This window comes from Haliotis asinina, chromosome 16, assembly GCF_037392515.1.
Source record: "Haliotis asinina isolate JCU_RB_2024 chromosome 16, JCU_Hal_asi_v2, whole genome shotgun sequence".
NCBI lineage: Eukaryota > Metazoa > Mollusca > Gastropoda > Lepetellida > Haliotidae > Haliotis > Haliotis asinina.
In genome coordinates this window covers 45,465,742-45,482,061 of record NC_090295.1, presented here as the reverse complement: position 1 = coordinate 45,482,061, position 16,320 = coordinate 45,465,742, and the positions used below count along the sequence as shown (strand labels likewise).

The following is a 16,320-nucleotide window of genomic DNA, read 5'->3' as shown; positions in this document are numbered from 1 at the left end:
TCTAGTATCATGAATACCTGTACAACAACCAGAATAGACATGTATATATTAATCTGGCACATGGTGGTACATGCAGCAGGGTATCTGTGCCTTGATGAAATGTCAGCATCATACCAGTTCTCATAGCCAGCACTCAGCTGGAAAATATACCTAAGTTCATAAATATAGAACCAGGTCTCCCTTGGGCGGTGTGCTACTGAGCCTTCAGGTTAAAGCATTCGCTCATCAAGCTGAAAAGCCCGGGTTTAGTTCCCCACATGGATACAATGTATGAAGCCCATTTCTGGTGTCCCCAGCAATGATATTCCTGGAATATTGCTAAAAGCGATATAAAACTTAACTCACTCACTCCCTGGGGAAGGTCTCTGGTACATCCTGCTGTAAATGTCTGAACAATGGGGATTAGATGCACAAAATGTCCTGCCTGATGTGTGGCCCAGATATTAGACCTTGTCTATGGTGCCAATCATCTTGGCACCCTTGGCAGGTGTAAGTACACCTTGCCTGTAAGGGCAGAATAAATGTGTATCAGATGGACACTACCTGATGTGTGTCATCATACCCAATTAATGACTGCACATGCTGTCAAACCCTGGTTGTGTCCATTTGGGTTGGCATGACACTTTCTTTAACTGAATGAAGATTAATCTATTACTTGTGCACATTAGAAAGTGGAACTTTTGATATCTGTTGATATTAACCTCTGTTGGAAAGGGGTTTTTTTTCTTAAAAATAAAAACAATGAAAACACTAAACTGTCTGTCTGCAATTCCCACTTTTACCTTAAACAGTTACTAAATTGCTGACCAGGCATAAAACAATATTAAATGATAGTAAGACAAGTGAAATATCAACTGAATGGTTTATGTGCAGACAGACCTCAAGTAGAGGATCACACTTTAATTTGGTATAGATGTGTGTCAATGGGTGAACGATGTAACATTTGAGTTAGTAATGTTAGTATATGTGGGCCCACAGAGAATGAACTGATTGAGAGTTAAAATTTATCATCACATCAGCAATATTCCAGCCAAATCGTGAGTGAGTGAGTGAGTGAGTGAGTGAGTGAGTGAGTGAGTGAGTGAGTCAGCTATTTTGATCTCATGCCCTATTTGTAATAATACATCAACATCACAGCAGTGAAATAGCTTGTCCCAATGTCCCAACTGTTGACAAAAACAGGAACTGGTGAAAAGCAAAAGCTTCAACAGGCTACCACAGAGAACTCTTTGCACTTACGTTATTAACCTTATCAAAGGAACTACAGTCTCATCTCCCTTGGGGCATGGAATGTATTACAACATTAGGACTACTGCCAGAATAGGATAATGAAAAAAAAGGTGGTCCAATTTATATGTTCGACTTGATTTATTACCAATCACAAAAACTAACGTAAATGTCAAATAATCGAAATTACATATGCAATACAATTCTCATTTCAGTTTTAATGACCAGCCATGGAATACAATACAACAAAATAACTTATATTATCATGAAACAGTGATCCCTCAGTACATTGTCAGCATCATGTTTACCTACATCCCTACAGCCAATTAATCTTGAATCCATTGCTCAATGGGCAGGTAGGCTGGCAGCCAGCCAGCACACAAACTATCACCTGTTTGGAGCTAATGTTGCTTTCCTTGCTAGACAATACCATGCACATATGGGGATAAGATGAGATCATCTACTGTAGTTGGTGCAATAAATGCACCCACAAAGACGTTGATGCAAGCTGCAAGCTGCATTTACTGTCTGAAAACCACCAGGCTAATCATGCTAGTTTCCAATACAGATTTAGGAGGTAAGGTGAGAGGAGGTGAGGTGAGAGGAGGTGAGGTGTGAAGTTGCCTTCATCATTTTTCAATCCAATATTGATGAGTATTGCGTTCTTATCCATCAATATAAGCAAATATTGACTGAAAGAGCCAGTTTGTGAAGATACGACCCTACACTTAATACATGGATACCCAATTTGGACACATTACACACAAAAAGACTTCAAGCTGCCCTGTCCTGGTTTAATCACTTTAATGCAAAGAAGGGGGAGTGTAACAAATGTCATATTTATTATCTTTCAGTGTGCTATGGCCAAGGGCACCCTGTTCTCCATACACATGCTTTACCCACTACTGTGTGGGGGCAGAATAGTTTTACAAGGAACCATCAGAAGTTATGATGATATAAAGTATATCCTTATCAATCTATGACATCATAAACAATGGATGATGTCATATTGAATTCTTAACAATGATGCATTGTGAGGTCATAACTCTCCAACCAATCAGCTTAGAGAACAGAAAATCTGCATATGTGTATTAATTTAGAGCTATTTCACTCCATCTTTCTAACCTTTTGGGTAATGTTAGTTTTTGCTCAAGTAATGTATAACAGATGTAGGTAATTTATTGGGGTGTGCATGGTACAACAGGTTGGTTCTCATTACTTGAGTAGGACTGTTTCATAAGATTTAACCCATTAACCACCCATAGATAAATGAGTTGGAGTAGAATCCCACAAGATCTTGTTCCCTTGTTATCTAATTTACACTAAAAGTATAATAGGCATATGATTCATAATGAAATATCTGAAAACAATCTGCAATAAAAATTGAGATACTCATAAACAAAACACCTGCTTTTATTCAGAGAAACACACCTTTGGTGTTGATAGTGTTAAGGTGTGCATGACGTACGATAATCATGTTTCATGGCCCATACAACAGCTGACAGGCGGCACTTCCTTCAGCCTCTGGTACTGTAACAAGGAGTAAGGTTTATTTGGTCTCAGTGGTTTGTAGTTGTAGAATTTGGTACGAACTGTCTCCAGTCTCTTTCACAACCAGGTAAGAATGTATGAACTTATCCATATGTATGTACATTCTTGTCTACTGGTAAACATGGTAAAGACTGATTTTTCTTACATATTCAACAACAACAGAGGACATGTTATCATATCAGATGATGTTTATTAGCTGTCATAACGAAACATCCTTCTTGAGTTTTAAGAAGAGAACATACATTTTCCTATCACATACAGAAAAACCCTCATCCTCAATGAAAACGTGACCTTTATTTCCTTGTTTCATTTTTTCTACATAACAATTGATCATCTTCAGTTGATTTTATTCAAACAACATGTCATTTCCCCTGTACTGGTTTCTTTCAAAATGTCAGCCGTTCTGGCACTCGGACTCTGAGCATGTTTTTCTGGGAGATCCATGAGAGACTGTTGTGTGCTCTATACATGCTGAGGAAGTTTTTGTCTTCCTAGTTTATATGGACCAGTGTCATTATCACTCCTGTCTATTGATAAATCAATCTCTGACCTTTTAAAAGTTTCTGAGTAAACCAACTCTTGACCTCTACAGAAAGTATGCTTAGTGGTTTCATATTAAGCTTGCATTGTGTTCTGGGAACTGTTTACATTTTATCATTTGTTCAGTGGAACCTGGTATTCTGGGAAGTAATTACCCCAGTTTGTGGACAAGGAAGGATTTATGTTACAGACACCTTGTGTGGACCTGTTTTGGCATAGATTGTGAGCAAGAGAAGTTACTAAGCTTACACAAAAAGTTAGGGTCCATCCATTACTTTGATATCAGTTAATCCTTCATACTTCTAGCTGAAAATTCTCTCAAATAGGTATCATAGCCTCACAGAAATTATACACTACTTAAAAGAACCATGTTATTTCATATAACTATGGTAATTGGTTGTCCTAAACTTTTTTTAAGTGGAATATATTCTATGGAGACTGGGATATTAACTTAAAACTAAATTTTCAGCCAGCACTTGTGTTGTTACTGCAATGAATTATTTTAGATTACATATCAACAACAACTCAACAAAGCTAGGAGCAGGATGAAGCTATGTCAACTACATCAAGTTGAAAAGTATTTGGGTAACAGGATTATACATGTTTTCTAAGAAATTGTCAGTGTATGAAACTCATACAAAAAGACAGGAAGCCCACATTGCTAATAACTCAAAAATGTTGGCGGCCCTGTTAACGTGTAACCAGATCTTCATTAAATATAGGAAATTGACATATGGTGTTCAAAAGAAAGTAATTAATGAATTACATGTAGTGAGGTAAACTCGTCCAAAGTAACTTTAATAAAAGCATGACTTGATCACTGTTGATTCAATTAGTGTCACTGCCATCAGAAAAGAATGACATTCACTGGCTGAAAGCATTCTCTAGACCAGTCACATTTAGTGTCAGATAAATGGGTAGGTTAAAATTGATCTGAGGAAGTTACAGTTTGATTGATCATGAACTATACAGACATCATCTAGTTACCACAATTGTAAATTATTTTCGAAACATTTCCCGCAGTCAATGTCAGGGTCAAATACATACCCTTGGAAAATGCACTGGCGCACAGGGCCATCAATAAAATAAAGTTGCAAGCCCCCATGTAACCAGCATGCAGCGGCTGCTGGACAGACGCTATTTCATACACTGATATTTTAAATATTTTCTTGAATTAATACCAGGAACATCCAAAAATAGATGGCCTCTCAAGGCCTTCTCTCTAGTGTTTTAGATTAAATTTGGCGTACACTTTAGTTGGTAGTGCTGTAGATTACTTTGGGTGGACATGTTAGTGGGCAGTGTTTTAGACAAATTTTGGTGGACACTTTAGTGGGCAGTGTTGTAGATTAATTTAGGTGGACACGTTAGTGGGCAGTATTGAAGATTAGTTTGGGTGGACATGTTGGTGAGCAGTGTTTTAGATTAATTTGGTTGGACATTTTAGTGGGCGGGGGAAGATCAATTTAGGTGGACATTCTAGTGGGCAGTATTGAAGATTAATTTGGTTGGACATTTCATTTGGAAGTGATGGCTTTAACAAAAACAGTGGTTCTGAAGAAATTTTGGTGGACATTGTAGCAGGTAGTTTTCAATGTAAAACATTGCAAAAGTTTAACAATAACTGAATGGTACATGTATTGTCCTCCATTGTACACGTGATTAAGCCTAACAAGTCCAAACTTCAACAAATTGAAAGGAATGTTGTGATGATGTTATTCAACTTATTCAATACCTATTCTTAACATGTTTGTAACAGTCTGTAAGAGTGACTTCAGTTAATGTTTACAGCTGATTTAGCATTCACAATTATACTACACATGTAAGGCTAAATAAAAAAGTGAAATGTTTCTCGGGCAAAAGCGCATCACTTTTATTTGTGTGTATAACAATTTTTCATTGCCATTTTAATAAAATAATTCTGACCCGATCATCCATTTGCCCACTATAAGAATGAATGTCTGTAAGAATGAGTGTGACTGAATCTCCGACTCATTAACACATGCTAAACTTTCCAATCTGTATTTCTGAGAGAAAAAAATATAAATATGTTCCTCCCTCGTCACTTTTTTTTTCTATAAAAAATTAAAAAACAAAGTCCTACAGCCCTCATCACATTTGAAAAAAATGTGCCCGAGAAACAATTAATCATTTTTCAGTCTAAGCAAATTTAGTCTCGGTGTTATTCATTACATTCCACCACTGAGTCTAACAAACCCTAGTAGAATGTCGCAGCAGGTACCTTTGAGCGACCTATGACCATCCAATCAATAGCGAGACGGTTAAATAGTTTTAACCAATCAGAAGATGGTTACTACTTAGGGATCGGAGGGACTCTCCACAAACAAAAATCTGCATATAACACAGTTATTCGACCTGCAGTATATAGGCTTTGTGGTTTCTGTTGACATGGTTACCATTAGCTAATATTTCCGCAAGATGACATCCTTGAATATTGCCAAAACCACTATTTTCACGACTGTTTACTCACAATTGTCATGGCTGTAACGTGCGCCATATGCATTACCCAGAAGTGATTGTACAGAAAATAGCATTCGGAATTGTTCGGGTACAAACCTTTTCGAGATAAAAAGTTCCAAAGGTATGTGTGAATGTCCGCTTTCACAATTTGGTAAGCTGTGTTCTGATTGGTCAATCTCAAAGGTTACCTGACACGACATGCCCAATACATTCATGTGATTTTTCAGGTGAACAGCTGACAAACATTTGTATCTGTTTATGATAAACGGGGCAGAGGATGCTCAGTTTTTCACGAATACCACGGTCTCGTCACTGTCTGATCGTCAGTATTGTACCATTGACTCTACTTTTAGCTGAGATTTCTTGTTTGTTTGGAAAGACTTTTGCTGCATATATCCTCACCTGATTTACCTGATGTGTCAATTCAAGTTTACAGGTAGCTGTTATGAGAAATCATGCTAATGACCAGTTTATTACTTCAGAAAGACATGTTTATGGTCATGCTTGTCTACTTCAGGATATGATTCAGCCAGCTCTGGCAGCTCTAGTGACTTGTCTACACAGTCAGCGAAACAAACAAAATGGCGGTTTACACCGCAGGCGAAAGGAGTGGGTGCCGATGGTCGTCCGTCGGATTCATCCCAGAAAGGGAACCAAATCAAAGAGCCAGTGATACCCTCTGATCTGACCATGGATGATCTTTGCCTAACAACCGATTGTGTAAAAGCATGTAAGTTTTGTTCTGATATGTTGAGGTTGAAAGAGAAAGAGAGAGAGAGAGAGAGAGAGAGAAAGCGAGAGAGGAGAGGTTGAGAGAGAAAGAAAGAAAAAGATAGAGAGAAAGAGAGAGAGGTTGAGGGAGGTTGAGAGAGAGGTTGCGAGAAAGAGAGAGAGACTTCAATGAGTTGACCTGTGGGTGCACTGGGGGTGGGTGTGGCTGGGTGGTTAGGTGAGTCTTACAAATTTTTGGCCATTCAAAATATCTGTATACTTATGTTAAGCAGCATTTTGTTTCTGTTGAACCCTGCAACTAGGCAAAACTGTTCTAGATGCTTTCCAAAATGGCTACCCCAAGGTGTAGTCACACTCAGAGGACACCTGTATGATACTGGGCAGGGTCTTGCTGTGCTCTAAGATACAAACATTGGATTGTTGAGACACTTTGGTGTGACCAAAGGGGTGTTTAGCTACACCTGTGAGGAAACAAACATTTTGCTCCTAAGTCTGAAGAGCATGACACGATAACTCCCAAATCGCAAATAAAGCCATTTCAGATAATGTCATAATTATGTTTTGTGAGGTGATATGTACTGATTTCTCAGATGACGGGGCCAAAAAGTAGGAACAGGATTTAATCATTGGTTTAACATGAAAGTGATGTATATGTTATGTTAATATGTCTTTGAAAGTGAAAAAAAAACATTTACAAAACTTCCAAACACTGAACAAATTACAGTCATCCCTCGCAATAATGAACTTGGCGATACCATGGATTTGGTTAAAGAGCGGGGTAATCCATGGCTCCCATGAAAAACAGTGTAACTGCGATCACACCCCTTCACGAAATTGAATAATAATAGCTCATTAACATATCAGCTGTTGCGCACTGATAAATTTAAATTACGTAAACTAGTGAAATACAGTGTGGATGGCAACTGACAATGTTTATCGTACATATCCATTGTGTTTCTCAATAATAATCATACTAACATCGTAGTAGTAACTTACGAAAGGTAAGACATGCTATCAGTCGAGTTATGACGAGTACTTACAATGTTTGCTGTGATGGAACATACCGCACTATAGCGTGCTAAAACACAGTCATCAGAGAGCGTATGGCGTCAGAAAAAACATTTTATTTGATTTCATTCAATCCCAATTGTATGCATTAAGACTGTTGACAGAAACAATGGAGACACTGTGAAAGAATGGCATTACCTCATTCCATAGGTGTACAACTTGTCAAACTGTCTCCTGCGTAAAATGTATCCAGTCAGGTAACAGCCTGTGTTCATTGTAATGTTAAACATGTTTGCAGAAAACATGCATTATATACTAACCCGATATGTATAAAAATCTGTTACAATAACTGCTGAATATATAAAATATTCTGATAATGGAATAGAAGTTCTTTGATGTAATATTATTGGATCGTTTTTACCCGAATCACCGGTGCACTGGACCAAACCATCTGTGCACAGCTGATTGTTATTTCCGGCTTAGCTGAATAACAGGTAGCATAACAGGAACAACAATTAAGTTACCAAGTCTAGTGATTTTTTATTGCAAGTTTCCCGTACAAATGTAGGTTTTCATTTGCAAAGTTTGATTATTTTCACTTTCAATAATACAATCTAGTTTTGACTGGGCACAATATATGCAATAGCAGTTTTGTTATGTCCTTGGAAAATACGATCTTACTTGGCCTTTGTCCCACATTATGTAATAGGTACCATAACGCGGGTGTCTAATAACGCGGAGGGGTCGTCCGTGGACCCTGAGACCAGTATTATGGGAAGGGATGACTGTATTTTTTTCCCCATTTAACTGGCAACTGGGTTAAAATTCTGATATCTAAAAAACAAACACTCTCTTTAATAATTATATGGCAAAATGATATCAAAAATGAAAAAAACAGTTGTTCTTGTGACTAATGTGACTGATAACACAACAATGTCATTCTGTTTATTTTGAGAGCATGCAAAGCTGACTCCAAGGATTTTACACCCGGTCACAGGTGGGCTCAATCCTGTTACAACCAAGCTCACTGGATTACTACCCTGGCCCTCAGATAGCTTATCTACTAAGGTCCAAGATATACTGATTAAATCGTAGTCATTCTGAGTTCAAGTTGCCTGTGCATTTTTTAAGAACTTAGTGTGCATTTCTCTTGGATTGTTTCAGCTTCTCGTTTGATTAATGCTATGGATGCTTCTGCTGATCCGTGTGAAGACTTTTTTCAATACGCTTGCGGCAACTGGAACAATATTAATGTCATACCAGATGATCGTGCAACTTTTAATACCTTTTCAAAACTCAGAGATGAAATTCAAGTGATGCTGAAAGGTATTCGATACATTTCAATGTTATTTGTTTAGTTATGTATATTAACAGTTGTGAAGAAGATAGCAGTTTCTATTATTCATAAGAAATATGCATGATAATTAGATTTTGATTCATTGCAGCACAAGACATTCGTCACCTAAAACTGATATGTTTAAGTCCTGATGTAAATATACCATTACAAATGTAGTGTATATTCCTTTTTACAAGCATACCACTAGCCAATGCCAATGCATGTGACAAAAAGAAATATATATCCATATAGATGAAACATTTCTAAAGAACTTCAATAAATATTTTCCCTTAGTTTCTCTTCATCATCTGTTTCCTCCTTGGCTTCATCATTTGCATGTAATCAATCTTGTGAATCCAATATCCCCTACATTTTTTAATGGTATATACACATATATACAAATGGAAGTATTATACTGCTGCTTCTACCAACTCTACATGTAGTCAATATACAGTGGAAGCTGTCAAAATTGATATCTGTCAAATCAGGCAAATTATCAACACCAGCATAAAATCACAGTCCCATCTGAGGCTTGTACATTTATCATCAGCTCTGCAATCCGGCACATTGTCTAAATTGGATTACTTATTCAGTCCCTGCACATAAAAACAGGACTTCATGTTTGGTGCTTTCATGGCAATCCTCTTCATCAAAGTATATGAAAACGACAAATAGGATATATGCATGTGTTAATGAGTATTCAATACCTGGAAACTTCATTTTCAAGTGATGGCATAAGCTATCTCAAAGGTTTTGATGATCCATGCCATTTTGATAATTTACAACCAATCAGGTTGTATCACCAAATCACATTCATTTCACAATAAAACATACAACTCAGTCATGAAAAGCAATCCATTCTATCCAGCACTACCAAGATGGATCTCCATCTGATTTTTCATCATTACGCTGACATATTTCGCTGACAAATTGATATCTTGATATAACAGAATGTAGCAATCATGAAAAGTTATTGAATGTGACCATTTTGTTACCATGACGATCACATTTGAAATGCTGTTCTACAAGTATGGTCATGATTTTCTATTACAATTTGTTCAAGTCCAGTTACCACGGTGATCACATTTGCTACCATTTTGTCAAACAATGGTGTTTATCCACTATGATTGTGATCAGGTTCAGTTAACATAGGTGATCACATGTCAGTAACCATGGTAACCATGTTGCAGGTTTGCTGGAGGAACCTGTGACAGACAAGGACAGTGCAGCAACAAGGAAAGCTAAACATCTCTATGACTCCTGTGTAAATGAAAGTAGGTGCCTTCAGCTCTGTTCTTATGCATTTCGACCCGTGAAGGTCCCGGGGTAGAATAGGCCTTCAGCAACCCATGCATATGCTTGCCACAAAAGGCGACTGTGCTTGTCGTAAGAGGCGACTAACGGGATCGAGTGGTCAGGTTCGCTGACTTGGTTGACACATGTCATCGGTTCCCAATTGCACAGATCGATGCTCATGTTGTTGATCACTGGATTGTCTGGTCCAGACTCGATTATTTACAGACCGCCGTCATATAGCTGTGATATTGCTGAGTGTGGCGTAAAACTAAACTCACTCACTCACTCTTATGCATTTCAGTAGTATAATGCACACATCTCAGCTAGCCTCTTCCATTCCCCGATACTGGGGTCTCACCCTAATACTGGTAATCTGTCCCTGAGACCACATTTTTTGTCACATGGGGCCCCCAAAACCATATTCCGAGTCATCATATTACAACAGCATGGATTGCTCAAAATTTTAATCAATATGTTTCAGCTGAAATAGACAGTCAGGGTTTGGGCCCCTTGAAGCAGTGACCAGTCCCCTTTACCTTTGTTTCAGCTCAAACAGATATTCATGATTTCACATGGGTGACGCCAAAAGAGTAGTCTCCCTTCACTTTTAAGTGAATCTTGTTGATGACAAGAGAGTAGTCATCCTTTGCCTGTGTTTCAGCTCAGATAGATATCCAGGGTTTGGGCCCAGTGAAGAGGCTGCTGAAAGAGCTGGGCGGGTGGCCGGTGGTGCTGGACTCGGAGTGGAAGGGGGAGGACCATGACATGCTGGACCTCATCCTCAAGCTCCGTCTCTACAACAACAAGGTGCTCATAGACCAGTGGATCAGTGCTGACGACAAGAACTCTGAAGTCAATATCATACAGGTGAGTGAGTGAGTGAGTGAGTGAGTGAGTGAGTGAGTGAGTGAGTGAGTGAGCACTGAATTTGACACAGAAGGTGAGTGTGAGTGAGTGAGTGAGTGAGTGAGCACTGAATTTGACACAGAAGGTGAGTGTGAGTGAGTGAGTGAGTGAGTGAGTGAGTGAGTGAGTGAGCACTGAATTTGACACAGAAGGTGAGTGTGAGTGAGTGGGTGAACAAGCATCAGATTTGACACTGCAGGTGAGTGTGTGTTTGAGTGCAGGTAATTTAAAAGTAATATTGATGAGGTGTCGCATGAAATGATAAGGAGCATTTATGAAGTCCAATAAATGTTTTATACTTGCTAAAAAAAAGTCATGGTAAAATCAACTGCCACCATCAAAACTGTGTTATATGATATATGTAATATTATATTTACGTGTTATATACCATTTTGTTTCAGCTGGATCAACCAGATCTTGGCATGCCATCTCGAGACTACTACTTGAAAGGTCGGGATGACCCTTCTGTTCTGGCATATGAGAAGTATGCTCGGGATGTGGCCATCATGTTTGGTGCTAATGAGACAGTTGCTGAGAGTGATATCTCCAAAATCATAGACTTTGAAACAGAGCTAGCTAATGTAAGAAATCTATTCATTTTTTGGGTATGTAGATTTACAACTGCATTCAAGATTGCTGACCAGCTAGGGAGTAAGGAGACATTCTTTTGTTTATATTTGATTAACTGATTTCTACTAGATTTATTCTCCAATATTCAAATAAACTGGTCAAGTATTTCCTGAAAGTTTGTGAAAGCTCTCATTGTTCCATAATTGATACTTTAGAATTTGTCAAGCTTTGCTTCTTTGGAAAAGAGTACTGTATTAGTGAGTGAATGAGTTTGAATTCAACAGCAATAGTGTAAAACAGGGATCGAAATTATTAGTGCCATCTTACAAACGGCATGGGTAAGATTGAAATGCCATGGTTAATTTCTTATCTGCGTGCCCTTATGGCACACTTCATTTGTTTGCGAAAGTGCATTAACATAAGTTTTCACCATTATTATCTCTCATGATATAAAGTGACATTACAGACAATGACTAATGATACTGTGTACAGGTCAGACAGACAGCTAATCATCAATGTCTTTTCAAAGTTTGAGGGCAGTGAAATAACAAAAATACATACCTAGCATTGTTTTATTACTCAGGATTTATATGTGAAAGTTCAAATTACAACTTTCACATTCACTTCAAGTCATGTAATGTTTTGAAATTCATTTTACTGGACCATGAATTTATGATACACCTAAAAATGAAATGGCATACTTTAATTATCATGACAGTGTTCGTGAGGCACACTTGAAAAAAAACCGTAATTTCGATCCCTGCAAAAGCAGCATGAGGTGAGATGACTGTAAGTGAGGTGAGATAAAATGAGTTTAACATAATGTTCAAGATTGTTGCATTTATATAGTGATGTGTGTATGCGTGTGTGCGAGTTTCCAGTACCAGCAGTACACTTGGAAACTGAATACTGACACAGTGCAGACCACTCTTCCGTATATTCCCTTTTATGCCAACCATCAGGCAAGGCAACAAGTACCACCTTTTAACATCTTTTGGTAAGACATGATGGGTTCAGACCACAGTGGTGGGAGTTCGAACCCAAATCATAGCTACAGCTTAAAAAGATAAGATCTCCCACATACACATGCCCATCTGCTAAAGAAATATGTGTATCCATAATAACAAATATATTAAAACTTTTTGAAATTACAATTTTTTCAGATTACAATCCCCCAGGACCAGCGCCGGGACAATGAACAGTTATACAACAGGATGACAATTGCAGACCTACAACAAAGAGTCCCTGGGGTAGGCCTCCCAGAGAGTGAGTGAGTGAGCAGGATTTAATTTTGCTGTTAATAGTATTTCCAGCTATATCGCAGCATGAAATGATAGCAAAGATTCAAGTGATACAGGTACTTTGCACTCAAACCTGAAAGGTTGCACATATGCTGACAACCCTAAGGGTATGATCAGGTTAATCCCCAGTGATGTGAAAACCCTGAGAAGAGAGCTTTTATAATTTAATCCACTATTTAAACCGTTACTACACCCCACAACAAACCAACACATGTCATCATGTCAAGTGATGGGGCAAACTATCGCACATTTTCATTCAAAATTTATATCCCTTGTTTGTTAACTTATACAGTACAATGTAGTTCTTGACAGAGCACAAGATATGAAATAGCAAGTCAGTGGGTAAGTTTAGTTTCACATCAGTATTAACAATATTCCATCAGAGATATTAGAAATGAGCCTCACACATTTCACCCATATAGGGAATCGAACCTGAGTCTTTGATGTGATGAGCAAACACTTTAACCAGAAGGCTACCCCACCACCCCTAAGATAGGAAATGGACTGCAATGAATTTAAAAAGAAAAAAAAGAATTTCACATTTCTGTACATAGGTACATACATTCATGTCTTCAATATCACAATATCATGGCATGTATCAAGATAAAAGCTGCTTAAGAAAGCACCTCAATTAGAGGGCAAAAGTTTGGTGCACAGACTAAATTGGTTTTATCATACGTAATAAAAATTTACTGGATTTCAGTTTGACTGGTTGAGGTACTTATCTGTGATATTTGGTCATGTCAATATTGCCATCGACACTGTAGAAGAGGTTGTAGTGTATGCCCCCGACTACCTGGAGAACATGGTAAAGATTCTCCATCGATGGGACAAGAGGTAAGCGGCAGATAATCTGCTGTGTTAGAGTTAGTGAGTGAGTGATGCTTTTACATAGCTCTTAGCAATATTCCATCAATATCGCGGCAGGGGACACTTACCCATGTAAGGGAAATCAACCCTGATCTTCAGCATGATGAGCAAACGCTTTAACCATCAGGCTACCCCACTACCTCCTGCTGTGTTAGAAATATGGTTCCAATAAGAAACAACTACAATGGTGAAGATAGATATTTTCCTTAGTGCTATGACTGGTCATAACCTTTTTAGCCTTCAGAAAGAGCTGATCTGGTTCAATGACACTCATAAAAATGTTTCATAACTTCTTTTTCAACTGGAACTCTGATTAAAGCCATTACATGACTGAAAAAATACCCATGAAGCAAGATATTTCCTTCAATGCCATGATTGGTCTGAACATTTCTGAGCCTATGATGGACTGTGAATGGTTAAGACATTGCAACAGTGGAAATACTGACATGTAACATGTTCTCGTTACTTTATTGTTAAATTTTTATCAAGACAGTTTCATTCAGGTTTACACACGTCTGTTCCATTATTCTCTCAGAACAATCAGAGACCATATAATAATCTAGTCAAGTGTCATTATCCGACTGTCGGCTTTATCCAATGCTTTTGTTGGTAACAAACTGAATAAACATTTTGTAGTCTCATTTATTTATGCTTGTTAATTCGACAACTTTCTGTGCAACGAACTATGTCGGATTAACAAGACTTGACTGTATATGGTATCTGGAATAACGAAAACGTTTGCCAACAAGGAATAAAGAAAAAAAACAGTCCACTTTGTGCCAGTACTTATCTTTAACCACAGCTTTATCAAGCACATCTCATTTAAGCCCCAAGTAATTGTAATAAGTATGTACAAAAAGAAATTAGAAGTTATTGTTGACAATGGTTGTGTTTTAGAGTGATATTCAACTATCTGGTTTGGCGCATCATGATGAACCGGGTGACCAATCTGCCAGACAAGTACAGGAACGTCCGTAAAGATTACTACAAGGTAAGCCTCTTGGCACAAATAACTGATACAAAAATGAGACCGATTCCAGTTATGGCCTAGAGTTTAGAAGCTCTCTTAGTGCTAAGATAGTCAAAAGTTAATGTTAATGTGTGGCACTTATGACTATCTTAGCACTAAGAGAGCTTCGAAAACTTAGGCCCAGAACTCCAGGCACCACTCTGGATCCACATCAGTGAATGTTGAGAAAGACTAATATTCTTACAGCACCCTTCAATCAACATCATAAAGTGGCCACCATGAATATGGAATTTGGGACACTCCGCTATGATACACTTGCTAGATATTGCAATTTTGCTTAATTTATGACACTGCTATAACCTGAAGTTTTTGAAGACATTTAGAAGCTGAACAAACTTGAATGCCTATCATGGCTTATGGATAACTATTGGCTAGCGACCAGTTATTGCCATTTTTAAGCGGTTTTTAACGATTTGCCCCATTATTTCTTAACACAATGAAATAAAATTTGTCTTGATGATATAATAGCTATTCATCAATGTTTTCTGGAAGAGTGGTATGTGATGGTTAATGTCATGCTTTCCCAACATCTAACAAGACCAGTCATCAACATTTCTGAATTTTTTATGCTATTCATCTGATTTGACATAAACTTGGTAATAAAACTATTGTGTTTCAAACACTGATATATTGAAGAAATTTCATAATTGGAATTTGTTTCAAATAAGAATTAAAAGACCAAAACTCGCTCTCATTGTGGATGTAGATGGATGCTGATATAAGTCGACGGGAAAACGGAGATGTCACCTGGGGGTTGTTTGCAGTTTTGGCAATGTTTGTTTTCTCGGAGAAAAACGTAAAGATAAAGGTGAAAATTGACAGATATATAATGTCAGTATTTCCTGGATGGTATCTGTTGAGTCCATAAAACGGAGATGGAAATTTGGGTCAATTCAAAGTTAAGTGATTGACTGATAAATCTGCACTTTTTATGGTCTGAACTGTTAAGTCGTAGATTCACAACACAGCCTGAATGATTATGATTCAAATCTCATCGTTTATGAAATTTCACTAATTTCAACACACTAACAGTCACGTGACATACCCCAACGTGTCTGGGTCCCTTCTTCTGAGGGATTCATATTTGTAACATCTACAACGTAAAATACTCACAGTAATTTTAACTCTTGTAACCTATCGTTTTTTGGATGTGTCAATGTGTGAATTACTATGGAAGTACAAGTAAAGCTGTCTGCGCAAGCGCTATAGCCAGGCATTGGTGATAATTGGTACAGATTTGGTGGTCAGATTTGTTGACTTGGTTCCTGGATGTCATCGTTTCCCAACTGTGTAGATTAATTGGTCATGCTATCAATCACTGAATACTCTGGTCCAGACTCAGTTATTTACAGACTGCTTACAGCTGATATATATTTCTGAGTTGGGTATTAAACAAGAACCAAACAAACACTGGTTAGTTGGATGTGCAAAATAATATGTACTGGTCCCAAACTGTACAACAAATAACCAGT

General features: G+C 37.8%; 1 protein-coding gene across 5 annotated transcripts in view; it reads left to right on the top strand.

Annotated features, from left to right (window-relative positions):
• The window catches only part of LOC137268378 (neprilysin-1-like), a 131,848-nt gene that overhangs the window by 101,456 nt on the left and 14,072 nt on the right, over positions 1–16,320 (top strand). For 4 of the 5 annotated variants that reach the window (XM_067802942.1, XM_067802941.1, XM_067802939.1 and 1 more), the window contains exons 4-11: positions 6,317–6,529; positions 8,704–8,865; positions 10,066–10,149; positions 10,833–11,038; positions 11,479–11,658; positions 12,811–12,897; positions 13,652–13,785; positions 14,716–14,809. In XM_067802942.1, the coding sequence (XP_067659043.1) occupies positions 6,317–6,529; positions 8,704–8,865; positions 10,066–10,149; positions 10,833–11,038; positions 11,479–11,658; positions 12,811–12,897; positions 13,652–13,785; positions 14,716–14,809 (1,160 nt within the window). Of the gene's footprint in view, positions 1–2,737; positions 2,846–6,316; positions 6,530–8,703; positions 8,866–10,065; positions 10,150–10,832; positions 11,039–11,478; positions 11,659–12,810; positions 12,898–13,651; positions 13,786–14,715; positions 14,810–16,320 lie in introns of those variants that run through there. The other variant, XM_067802943.1, reaches the window with a different exon arrangement.